The sequence below is a fragment of the Cynoglossus semilaevis genome, chromosome W (assembly GCF_000523025.1).
Source record: "Cynoglossus semilaevis isolate Cse_v1.0 chromosome W, Cse_v1.0, whole genome shotgun sequence".
NCBI lineage: Eukaryota > Metazoa > Chordata > Actinopteri > Pleuronectiformes > Cynoglossidae > Cynoglossus > Cynoglossus semilaevis.
In genome coordinates, this window is record NC_024327.1 from 2,631,054 (window position 1) to 2,644,353 (window position 13,300).

At 40.8% G+C, this 13,300-nt stretch overlaps 2 protein-coding genes across 2 annotated transcripts in view; both read left to right on the forward strand.

The window, feature by feature from the left end:
• The window catches only part of LOC103396955 (neurogenic locus notch homolog protein 1-like), a 71,105-nt gene extending 62,367 nt beyond the window's left edge, over nt 1-8,738 (forward strand). The window contains 8 exon segments of the mRNA XM_025052918.1: nt 1,209-1,591; nt 2,246-2,393; nt 2,481-2,578; nt 3,301-4,335; nt 4,338-4,403; nt 5,058-5,205; nt 5,293-5,390; nt 6,113-8,738. Coding sequence (XP_024908686.1) covers nt 1,209-1,591; nt 2,246-2,393; nt 2,481-2,578; nt 3,301-4,335; nt 4,338-4,403; nt 5,058-5,205; nt 5,293-5,390; nt 6,113-7,438 — 3,302 coding nt within the window. The 3' untranslated portion in view covers nt 7,439-8,738.
• Nucleotides 8,739-11,234: 2,496 nt separating this feature from the next.
• The window catches only part of LOC103396954 (ubiquitin-associated domain-containing protein 1-like), an 11,452-nt gene continuing 9,386 nt past the window's right edge, over nt 11,235-13,300 (forward strand). Inside the window, exon 1 of the mRNA XM_008335194.3 lies at nt 11,235-12,002. Within this exon, the coding sequence (XP_008333416.1) occupies nt 11,865-12,002 (138 nt within the window). The 5' untranslated portion in view covers nt 11,235-11,864. The remainder of the gene's footprint in view (nt 12,003-13,300) is intronic.

Sequence of the window (13,300 nt, forward strand, 5' to 3'; positions counted from 1 at the left end):
TATGTGTATATATGTATATGTGTATATATATATATATATTTGAATTGTTTTTGATGATTTGATCATCTAAGTAAAACACTTCAGTGCATTGGCTTTGGTTCTTTATAAAATGAATTTCTTTTTAAAAGTGTAATTTTTTTGGCTTTAATTTTATTTTCTGTGTAAAAAAAGAAAAGTGTAAAAAAAAAGCTATTTAAAAAGAGACATAAACTGGTATGCGTCTCTGTGTGTTTGTATTTATTTGCATGTGTGTAAAAAAAGTGTAAATAATTGTTTTTAAAAACACCATCAGTAACACCAAACCAGTATGTGTTTGTGTGTGTCTGTACCTGGGAAAGCTACCTTATGGGGTCATTTTTTGGAGAACAGTAGTTATGGGGACATTTGACAGGTCCACAGTGAGTGTGATGGTGTTTTGAAATTTGAAAATTCAGTTTTGGATTTCAGATTGAAATAATGCTCAGATTTGACATAGACATTTATTTCAAACATACGGTTAGGGTAAAGGCTTAAAGGATTGCTTTATGCCTATTTGTGTGTGTGTGTGTGTGCGCGTGCGGATTGATTCACATTCTGTCTTGGAGCTTGTGTAATCGCACGTAGGAGTTGCTTAAGCCCCTGTATCCTGAGGGTGAAAGATCTTCTTCAAAGCAGTCGACTGGAAGCCTCGGTGCCTGAGGGAATGATTTTCCCTCAGGCGCCGAGACTTCCAGTTAGTGGCAAAATTAATCATTTGGCCACTAATGGGCCTCTGTTTTTTTTTACTCTCTAATATAGAACTAAATTATAGAATCAGATGCAAAATAAAAATGTTTCAGAAAAAAAAGAAATATAAAAAACCCCAAAGTATCACGTTAAAGAACTCCTGAGCCCCTTCTCACTGCTGGGAGCCTGGGCAGTTGAGTCGGCCCAATCTTGGAGATCTGGGGTTTGCTGTTCTTTTGAAAAAGACAACTGACAGTTCTGCCTCTCACAGTTAGATATGGCTTTTGTTTTTACCCCCCCCCCACCATCTGGGGTTTGCTGTTCTTTTGAAAAAGACAACTGACAGTTCTGCCTCTCACAGTTAGATATGGCTTGGGCTTCAACCCAGCCCAAGCCTCGATCCCTCAGCTTTTTATAAAAAAAAAAAAGTGCTGCGATGATTGGGGAGTCAAGTGTTAAATCCACATTCGATTTGTTTGTTGCTTTGGTTTGATGTCTTTGATGCTTTGAAGTGCACACCCCCCTTTCCTGTTTGTTGGTTGTGCTGACGCTGCAGTCCTTTATCTCTCATGACCCTCCTCCACCAGATGGATACACTCCCCTGATGATCGCCTTCTGCAGCGGGGGAGGTCTGGAGACAGGCAACAGCGAGGAAGAGGAGGACGCGTCCGCCAACGTGATCAACGACATCATTTACCAGGGCGCCAACCTGCACAATCAGACCGACCGCACGGGCGAAACCGCTCTCCACCTGGCCGCCCACTATGCCCGCTCCGACGCTGCCAAACGCCTCCTGGAGGCGAGTGCCGATGCTAACATCCAGGACAACATGGGCCGGACGCCGTTGCACGCCGCTGTGGCTGCTGACGCACAGGGAGTGTTTCAGGTAAGTGTCACTGAGCTGGATGTGTTTAGGCTGTTATTAAAATAAAATCAACAAGATGGAGGCAGAGATGGAGCTTTAGTTTACAGTAGGGCTGAAAAGATTACTTTAAAAACTTGAAATATAATATGAATCACATATAATATCATATATATGTGGTTGTGTGTATAATATATATATATGTGTATTATATATGTATAAATATATATGTATGTATGTTTATATATGTAAATATAAATATATATATACATATAAATATATATACTTGCTTACATATATTATATATGTATATATGTATATTGAATATAATATCAACAATACCAAATTAAATAAGAATTATTGCCAACATTCAACAGTAATTTCTTTTACTTTTTAGCTGGTTGATAACCAGTAATAAAAATTAAGAAACATAATTATGCTTGAAGAAACTTTATCAGAACCATGTTCTTCATCTGCTCAGAAGAAAAACATTATTTTTTTATCTAAAACTGCAAACATGAATCACATTTTTTGTGATTAAATTTAAGCCAGTCATTTCTTTTAAATCATTTTCTTATTTCTTAATGTATTTTTTAAACAATTTTGAGTGATTATTTTTTATGGTTTAATTTCAAAAAGCACACAATTAACAAAAATATTTTTCATATATTTCTATAGATTCTGATCAGAAACCGTGCCACAGACCTGGACGCCCATATGCACGATGGGACCACGCCCCTGATCTTGGCTGCCAGGCTGGCAGTGGAGGGCATGGTTGAAGAGCTCATCAACTGCCACGCTGATGTCAATGCTGTCGATGATTTTGGTAAAGTCACTCTGATTTATTAATAGAACTTCAATGAGGCTGAAGTTCAGATGGACTGACGCTGGATTTTATTTTTATTTTTTTTAGGTAAATCAGCATTACACTGGACAGCAGCTGTGAATAATGTGGATGCTGCCATTGTGCTGCTGAAGAACGGTGCCAACAAGGACATGCAGAACAACAAGGTATTCATAACAATACACACGTGTCCCAATGATAATACATGTAGGCTGCAGCTACATGTAATATGTATTAAAAAATACCATAATACTGAATATAAACGGGGCAGAAAAGCACTGTAAATATTAACACTCCAGTAAGAAATGTTTAACAAGCTAAAAAATGTGGAATGTAATCAACAGAAAATAGTCAAAATATAAACAGTGTAGAAAATAAAATAGAAAAACAATGTAAATAAAAATAAAATGTAAATAAAAAATTAGAGCTGTTAACAGAACACATAAATAATGTTTATTTTTTTTATTGATTTTGATCAAATTTTCAATGCATTTTGACATTGTCTATCTCAGGGTTGGGCTAACGTTTTGGCTCACAGTCCAAAATGAGGTTCAAAAATTGACTGGCAGGCCGCTTTATTATTGGTTGGATGTTGAATGCTGGGTGAAATAATTTAAATAAATTGTACAAGAATACACCCTCAGCTTTCAAAGATAATATGGCTCATTTGATGTCTGCCGCCATCTAGTGAACTGACAGTCGATTTGTTGTCAATCCTTCTGGTTCATGCATCAGTCTGTGCCAGACCTTGTACTAGGGTTTGGAGGGCAGGATTAGAAAGCCTAGTGGGCCAAATCTGGCCCATGGGCCGTAGTTTACCCCCGTCTGATCTGCCCAGTTATCAGACGACAATCTCTCAACCTTGTTGTCTCCTGTCTCCCTGCCACAGGAGGAAACGCCTCTGTTCTTAGCAGCCAGAGAAGGAAGCTATGAGACCACCAAGGTTCTACTGGACCACTTTGCCAACAGGGAAATCACGGACCACATTGACCGACTGCCCAGAGACATCGCTCAGGAGAGAATGCACCACGACATTGTGCGACTGATGGACGAGTACAACCTGGTACGAAGTCCTCCCATGCACGGGGGGTCATTTAGCGTCACATTGTCACCCCCTCTCTGTTCGCCCAACGGTTACCTGAGCAACATGAAGCAGCCACAGGGGCAAAACCAGAGCAAGAAGGCCCGGAAACCTAGCGCCAAGGGCATCGGCTGTAAGGATGGTAAAGACATGAAGATCAAGAAGAATTCCCAGGACAGGAAGACCGGGAACCTCCTGGACAGTTCAGCTGTCCTGTCGCCCATCGACTCTTTGGAGTCTCCGCACGGATACGTCTCCGATGTGAGCTCACCTTTCCAGCAGTCGCCCTCCGTATCCTTGAACCATCTGCAGGGAATGTCCGACCCACATCTTCCTGTAAACCACATGGTTATGCCCAAGAAGCAGGAACTGGCACGGATGCAGTTCGACCCGCTACCACCCCGTCTCACTCAACCTCCCGTGTCGGGCTCCAGCGACCAGGGCGACATGAACGGTCAGTGCGACTGGCTCTCCAGGATGCACGGCAACAGCCAACCGGGGCAGTTCAATCCCCTGAGAGGAGGTCCTGGCATTCAGGTGGGCCTCCACCAGGGGGCTCAGCATGGCATGATGACCTCCCTCTACAATGGCATTCCCACCTCTAGTCTGTCGCAGATGATGACCTACCAGGGGATCCAGAGCACCAGGATGGGTCCACAGTCCCACATCATGCAGCAGCAGCAGATTCAGCAGATACAGAACCTCCAGCAGATCCAACAACAACAGCAGAACCTCCAGCTACAGCATCAGTCCTCAAACAACTCCAACAACCAGAATTTCATCAGTGGCGAGCTGACATCTCCTGATCTCCAGCAGGGCGGCGGCGGCAGCTCCCGCCTCGCCTCCAGGACAACATGGGCCGGACGCCGTTGCACGCCGCTGTGGCTGCTGACGCACAGGGAGTGTTTCAGGTAAGTGTCACTGAGCTGGATGTGTTTAGGCTGTTATTAAAATAAAATCAACAAGATGGAGGCAGAGATGGAGCTTTAGTTTACAGTAGGGCTGAAAAGATTACTTTAAAAACTTGAAATATAATATGAATCACATATAATATCATATATATGTGGTTGTGTGTATAATATATATATATGTGTATTATATATGTATAAATATATATGTATGTATGTTTATATATGTAAATATAAATATATATATACATATAAATATATATACTTGCTTACATATATTATATATGTATATATGTATATTGAATATAATATCAACAATACCAAATTAAATAAGAATTATTGCCAACATTCAACAGTAATTTCTTTTACTTTTTAGCTGGTTGATAACCAGTAATAAAAATTAAGAAACATAATTATGCTTGAAGAAACTTTATCAGAACCATGTTCTTCATCTGCTCAGAAGAAAAACATTATTTTTTTATCTAAAACTGCAAACATGAATCACATTTTTTGTGATTAAATTTAAGCCAGTCATTTCTTTTAAATCATTTTCTTATTTCTTAATGTATTTTTTAAACAATTTTGAGTGATTATTTTTTATGGTTTAATTTCAAAAAGCACACAATTAACAAAAATATTTTTCATATATTTCTATAGATTCTGATCAGAAACCGTGCCACAGACCTGGACGCCCATATGCACGATGGGACCACGCCCCTGATCTTGGCTGCCAGGCTGGCAGTGGAGGGCATGGTTGAAGAGCTCATCAACTGCCAAGCTGATGTCAATGCTGTCGATGATTTTGGTAAAGTCACTCTGATTTATTAATAGAACTTCAATGAGGCTGAAGTTCAGATGGACTGACGCTGGATTTTATTTTTATTTTTTTTAGGTAAATCAGCATTACACTGGACAGCAGCTGTGAATAATGTGGATGCTGCCATTGTGCTGCTGAAGAACGGTGCCAACAAGGACATGCAGAACAACAAGGTATTCATAACAATACACACGTGTCCCAATGATAATACATGTAGGCTGCAGCTACATGTAATATGTATTAAAAAATACCATAATACTGAATATAAACGGGGCAGAAAAGCACTGTAAATATTAACACTCCAGTAAGAAATGTTTAACAAGCTAAAAAATGTGGAATGTAATCAACAGAAAATAGTCAAAATATAAACAGTGTAGAAAATAAAATAGAAAAACAATGTAAATAAAAATAAAATGTAAATAAAAAATTAGAGCTGTTAACAGAACACATAAATAATGTTTATTTTTTTTATTGATTTTGATCAAATTTTCAATGCATTTTGACATTGTCTATCTCAGGGTTGGGCTAACGTTTTGGCTCACAGTCCAAAATGAGGTTCAAAAATTGACTGGCAGGCCGCTTTATTATTGGTTGGATGTTGAATGCTGGGTGAAATAATTTAAATAAATTGTACAAGAATACACCCTCAGCTTTCAAAGATAATATGGCTCATTTGATGTCTGCCGCCATCTAGTGAACTGACAGTCGATTTGTTGTCAATCCTTCTGGTTCATGCATCAGTCTGTGCCAGACCTTGTACTAGGGTTTGGAGGGCAGGATTAGAAAGCCTAGTGGGCCAAATCTGGCCCATGGGCCGTAGTTTACCCCCGTCTGATCTGCCCAGTTATCAGACGACAATCTCTCAACCTTGTTGTCTCCTGTCTCCCTGCCACAGGAGGAAACGCCTCTGTTCTTAGCAGCCAGAGAAGGAAGCTATGAGACCACCAAGGTTCTACTGGACCACTTTGCCAACAGGGAAATCACGGACCACATTGACCGACTGCCCAGAGACATCGCTCAGGAGAGAATGCACCACGACATTGTGCGACTGATGGACGAGTACAACCTGGTACGAAGTCCTCCCATGCACGGGGGGTCATTTAGCGTCACATTGTCACCCCCTCTCTGTTCGCCCAACGGTTACCTGAGCAACATGAAGCAGCCACAGGGGCAAAACCAGAGCAAGAAGGCCCGGAAACCTAGCGCCAAGGGCATCGGCTGTAAGGATGGTAAAGACATGAAGATCAAGAAGAATTCCCAGGACAGGAAGACCGGGAACCTCCTGGACAGTTCAGCTGTCCTGTCGCCCATCGACTCTTTGGAGTCTCCGCACGGATACGTCTCCGATGTGAGCTCACCTTTCCAGCAGTCGCCCTCCGTATCCTTGAACCATCTGCAGGGAATGTCCGACCCACATCTTCCTGTAAACCACATGGTTATGCCCAAGAAGCAGGAACTGGCACGGATGCAGTTCGACCCGCTACCACCCCGTCTCACTCAACCTCCCGTGTCGGGCTCCAGCGACCAGGGCGACATGAACGGTCAGTGCGACTGGCTCTCCAGGATGCACGGCAACAGCCAACCGGGGCAGTTCAATCCCCTGAGAGGAGGTCCTGGCATTCAGGTGGGCCTCCACCAGGGGGCTCAGCATGGCATGATGACCTCCCTCTACAATGGCATTCCCACCTCTAGTCTGTCGCAGATGATGACCTACCAGGGCATCCAGAGCACCAGGATGGGTCCACAGTCCCACATCATGCAGCAGCAGCAGATTCAGCAGATACAGAACCTCCAGCAGATCCAACAACAACAGCAGAACCTCCAGCTACAGCATCAGTCCTCAAACAACTCCAACAACCAGAATTTCATCAGTGGCGAGCTGACATCTCCTGATCTCCAGCAGGGCGGCGGCGGCAGCTCCCGCCTCGCCATTTTACCAAAGGAAACACAGATCATGCCCACCTCCATAAACCAGTCCATCGCGAGCACGCAGTTCCTCACCCCTCCCTCGCAGCACAGCTACTCAGGCCCCACGGACAACACCCCCAACCATCAAGTCCAGGTGCCTGACCATCCTTTTCTGACCCCGTCGCCAGGCTCTCCCGACCAGTGGTCCAGTTCGTCTCCTCATTCCAATCTCTCAGACTGGTCAGAGGGCATTTCCAGCCCCCCCACGAGCATGCAGTCTCAGATCGGACATATACCTGAACAGTTCAAATAAAAAGACGCCCAGAGAAGCTGCTCCCTATTTTTGACATCACAATAAAAAAAAAAGGCACTCTTTGTGGGGAAGTTTTAAAACAATATTTTATATAATGTTTGTTTTCATACTAACAGTAACACCTGTTGTAATCCATTCTTTTTTTTCTTTTTTTTATTAATGTTTTATTTATATGCACTTCCTGCTCGATGAAGAATGTTGGGTTGTAGCAGGACGCAGACTTTTAGAGAATTTTTTTCTTATTGTCAGTGAAGTCACAGCAAAAACACTGGGTATTTATTTTCTTTCATCTTTATTTTTTACATATGATTTTTCAATCGTATCATTTTATGGTTTTGTTCGTATAATCATGTTTATAGAGAAAAATCGAGTTCGAGGGGCATTTCGTGGAGCACATTTTATGTCTCAGTGTTATTTTAAACGGTGGTGTAAGTTTGGCAAATATTCTAGACAGCGCTGACGAATGCCGATATTTCACCCACCCCTTCCTGTTGTTTTAAAAAAAAGTTTTTACGTTCACTCTAGACTTGTGTATATTTACACAGCATCTAGATCCGATCCCCTTCACACATATGTAGAGATATGATATGTCAGTGATGTGATATATGATGTACAGTGTAAGAGAAGAAGACTTGGCAGTCTTTCACTGTCGGAAACCCCAGCCCACTGGCCGCAGTGTTTGTTTTTGTGCAGAGGGAAAAGGAAACTGTAATTTTTTCCCCGGTCCCTCCTATTAGTTTAAGCCTATGGCTGTGTTCATCCATTTTGTAAATACGTTCCCTCGTAAGCAAGATTTTGTAAGAAATATGTCTTAGGCATTGATGGCACAGATAGAGCGCCTTTGACATATTGAACAGAACAGAATATACACGTAAATGTATATAAATATATATTTTCTACTCTCTTATGCATACAAAAAATAGGCTATGTAAGAATGGATACAATATATTGTTAGAAGACATTTTTCGGAAGATTACGTTCTGATATAATTTGCTGTTCTGTTACAAAAATATCTACTGGGGCATCATCTGTGTATGTTTTTGGTGTAATTTTTTTTTCTTTTTTTTTAGAATTTGAGCAAGTGAAAAAAAACTGGCAGTTCTCAGCTGTGTCCACGTCAATTCTTTATGATAAGCTCCATGGTTTTCTTTTGCAGATGTTATAATGAAGAAAAAAAATAGGGTTGTAGTGAATGTGCAATGTGTTTTCTTCCTCTGAAAAAAAAATGTGATTTTCAAATGATGTATTTTTACCTTTTCATTTTCTATCTGTAAAGATGTTCTTTGTTATAATAAAGGACACGGTCATGTCTTGAACTTTAGAGCTCCGCCTGCTATTCTTGACATCATCAGTTTAGGTTATGGAACCAATTTGTTAATTAAAATAACAAACAGATATATATGTTGTGTTTACTTCAGCATTAAATATTGAAGTCCTTATTTTAAATAGATGTAGCTAGAATAGAAATGTAACATTTTTAATATACAATAGCAAAACATTTTGTTTAACATTATATTTTGTCTCCATCTAGAGGTCAAAGTGCTAGCAATTGTATTACTGTATCACGCCATCCGATCCATAGTAGGCCGTAAGGTGAACCACGAAAAGTCCTTTAGAAATTGAATTCCGCTCCGATGTCTGGGAACTACACGATATCAACTTCACAAAAAAGGACGAGTTACGTTAAACTTACAGCAAAAAGTTAGTCGCAAAATATCCTGCCCGTTTTTATATCGATGCATTTTATAAAGAACTAGCGTCTTCAGGGTGCAATAAGATTTTGATGCGCGAGCGATGGCACAGTTCGACACGTGATCGTGCAAGACCAATCGAGTAGCTGATTGATGTCAACACTTCAGGCAACACGGCTGTCTCCATGGTTTTACTTAACGTTACCGATAGAGAGGAATTCTCCCAAAAGTCTTCTGAAGTGGGCCAAATGGATTCTAAACAGTGCTTTATACATAGCCGCCTGCACGAAGAACAATGAGGAAAATAGATGACAAGGTGAACTTTCTACAACACTGATCAATCATAAAAAAAACTTTATTAAAACATATATACATACAATATGTACAATATATAAAACAATACAAAACAGCATAAGAAAATGACTGGTAATATTAACCATGCAACCACTGCAATACAACTCTGAGGCTACACATGAAATGTTAGTCTTCACTGTCAGTGTCAGGGCCATTGTTATCCTCCTCCTCCTCCTCCTCGATTTCATGTTTGTTTGCACAGTGGCAACACCTACACAGGTCTGTACAACAGAGTCCTGCAGAGACACAAGACACACTGTCAGGGGCCGGATTTCTTGTCATCCATGTGACATGTAGATTTCCATCATATAGGTACCAACCATATCCAGCAGGTGATGGAGCACCAATATTTTGTTTGATGCAGGACCTCGTGACTGCAGCCTGATAATTTGCCCTTTTGCAGTGCTGATGGAGGGCATCACTAGTAGGGGGAATAGACAATTCTGGCAAGGCTGATGCCATACAGAAAGTCTTGTACCTTGCCTCATTGACATTTTCAGCAGCCGGTTGATCATAAAGGTGGCATACATATTTGCAAAGTAGTGCAAATGTTGAGTGGTCCAAGTTAAAGTTAGCACCCAGATTTTTAAAACCCTTAAGGTACTCTTCCCGCTCACATGCCACAGAAAATGTCTTTCTTTTGCATTTACCATAAAAGGCACTTGTGGAGTCACACCCAGAGAATGTATGTATGCCAATCAAGGCTTGAACACACACTGGTTCCAAAAGCTGACGACACCTTGGTAATGTCAATGATGCGTGTCCTGTTGCCCGTCCCTGTGAAAAAATATAAGCTGCATGGTAAATTTGTCTGCATACTTACAGCAATGATTCCCACATCAGTGTCAGAACTCTTAATGATGACAGTTGCATGCTCTTTTGCAGCATGCAAAAACGCCCTTTTCACATTCTTCATGATCACACTGCAGGTCTTCAACAGCATGCACAAACTGTACGCCTGATTGTACGACTCTGTTGTACAGACCTGTATAGGTGTTGCCACTGTGCAAACAAACATGAAATCTAGGAGGATAACAACTGCCCTGACACTGAAGACTAACATTTCACGTGTAGCCTCAGAGTTGTATTGCAGTGGTTGCATTGTTAATGTTATCAATCATTTTCTTATGCTGTTTTTTATTGTTTTATATATTGTACATTTGTATATATGTTTTAAAGATTTTTTTATGATTGATTAGTGTTGTATTTAGTTAGGAGCGAATAAATGAACGAATAAATAAACAAATGGTCCTTGTCATTGATTACTTCCTTTTATTGATCAAAATGACTTAACAGAGAAAGTTATCGTCTATTTTCCTCATTGTTCTTCATGCAGGCGGCTATGTATAAAACACTGTTTAGAATCCATATGGCCCACTTTAGAAGACTTTTGGGAGAATTCCTCACTATCGGTAACGTTAAGTAAAACCATAGAGGAAGCCGTGTTGCCGGTGTGTTGACATCAATCAGCTACTTGATTGGTCTTGCACGATCACGTCTCGAACCGTGCCACCGCTCGCGCACCAAAATCTTATTGCGCCCTAAAGACGCTAGTTCTTTATAAAATGCATCGATATAAAAAACGGGCAGGGTATTTTGCGACGAACCTTTTGCTGTAAGTTTAACGTAACTCGTTATTTTTTATGAAGTTGAGATCGTGTAGTTTCCAGACGTCGGAGCAAGATGAAACGATAATCGGGTTCACCTTATGGCCTATAGGGGGTGTCGTGTCCGAGCATCGTTTTATACTGTAGGGTAGCCCACAGTGGCCCAATGAAGACTTGTTAGTGAAACGTGGGTAAAAATTACACATTTGTCGTTACCTTTTGCGTGTTTCTAAGTGTGAGATTATTTAAGTGGCACATATTCGAACAAGTTAGCAAAAAAGTAGAAAAAACCCAGAGAGTTAAACGCCGAAATAAATACTTTAAATGATGGAATAAAAGAGAAATAGCTGTTTTGGGGTAAATAATAACAGACAATCAATTGGTATCCGTGTCGCCATATTTTCATCTACGAAGAACTATAACTCCCATGATGCACCGGTGGTAACAAGTTGAAGTTCAAAGTTCAAACATTACAGTGGAAATAGGGCTCTCACTGGCTGACAGCTTCTGTACTAATAGGCAAAGATAAACAAGTCGGCGGACATTGAACGGAACCGAGTGTCAGAGAGCGTGTAGGAGTGGCAGACGAACCCGAACATGTCCCACGGTTAACCGACACCGGCTGTCGCGTTGGTGTCGTTTGATTTGCAGGAGGACGGTTATCTGGCGGCTAATGCTAGCACGCTAGCTCTCGCTGAGCAATCAGAGACTACTGCTACTGCTACTGCTACTTTCGTCACTTAACCGCTACTGTTTACACACAGCACTGCAGCTATGTTCGTCCAGGAGGAGAAGATATTCGCCGGCAAGGTGCTGAAAATACACATCTGCACCATGGACGGCACGGAGTGGTTGGAGGAGGTGACGGAAGACACCACAGTAGAGAAAGTAAAGGAGACGTGTTTGAAACATGTAGGTTGTTTTTATAAAAACTGTTTGTGCTTCATTCTGTCATTCCCTTGACCACCATACCTCCCGAGTCTAAACTGCCAGTTTCGGTGTTACTGGGGTTTGTATTTATAGCATCTGGGGAGGCTCGGCTATTTATAATTTAGCAGGTTGGCTGTTGCTCTAGCTAACAGTTCCCTTAACTGTTCTCACTAAGGCAGGCTGCTTTTCTGCCTGTCTATTATTACACAGCTCCGCTCTCGTCTCATTCTATGGCCCAGAGCTGCGGTTAACCGCCACTGGACCTACAGGTAGTTAGCCAGAAAAAATGTGCAGAAAAACTAGTCAATTCAACCGTTAGATTTATTTCATGAACAAAATGAATGAAAAACAAACCTCTCATTTGACGTATCTTTAAAAAAAAATAACAGTGGGGCATCGGTGGCTAAGTGGTTAAGGAAACGGACTTGGGTTTGGAAGGCGCCTGGTTTGAGTCCACCACTGAGGTGTTCTGAGCATGGCACCATGGCACCATCCCACACACTGCTCCCCGGGCCCACTGTTCACTTTGGTGATGGGTTAAAAACAGAGGTCACATTTTGTTGTGTGTGCAGTGGTGTAATTCACAAAAAAACAAAAAACAAACTATAGGTTAAATACTATTCATACACTACTAAAGGTTACAGAACCACAGTTTGCAATTGATCAGAACAAATATTGTAATTATTAAATATATACAAAATACACCACTGGTAAATTATAGAATCTTGTTCAGAAGCTAAGGAAGCAGTGGCCTTAAATCAAACTCTTTTTAAGCTGGCACCACTAAAATGTTCACGTTTTTCTGAATAGAAGAATAATTAATTAAGGCATGATTAATGATTTATTTTATTATAGTTTATCTCCAGCCATCTGAAACCAAATATTATAGGCTTCTATCTCATTCATTTTTTGTCAGTAAAACAAAATAAGTTTCCCAAAAACATGCAATAGTTTTGCAAAAATTGAATATTATCAGTAGTAGAACTTGGATGCAACACATTCTCCAAAAATGGAGTAAAGTGATGTATTTTTTTATATACAGTGGTATGAAAAAGTTTCAGCACCCCTGATCATTTTCAAGATTTTCCTTTATGGATCATTGGTTGTTCGGAACAGCAATTTCAATTAAATATATCATATAGCAAACAAACAGTGATATTTAAGAAGTGAAATGAAGTTTATAGGATTTACAGAAAGTGTGCAATAATTACTTAAACAAAAGTAGGCAGGTGCATAAATTTGGGCACCCCAACAGAAAAATTACATCAATATTTAGTAGA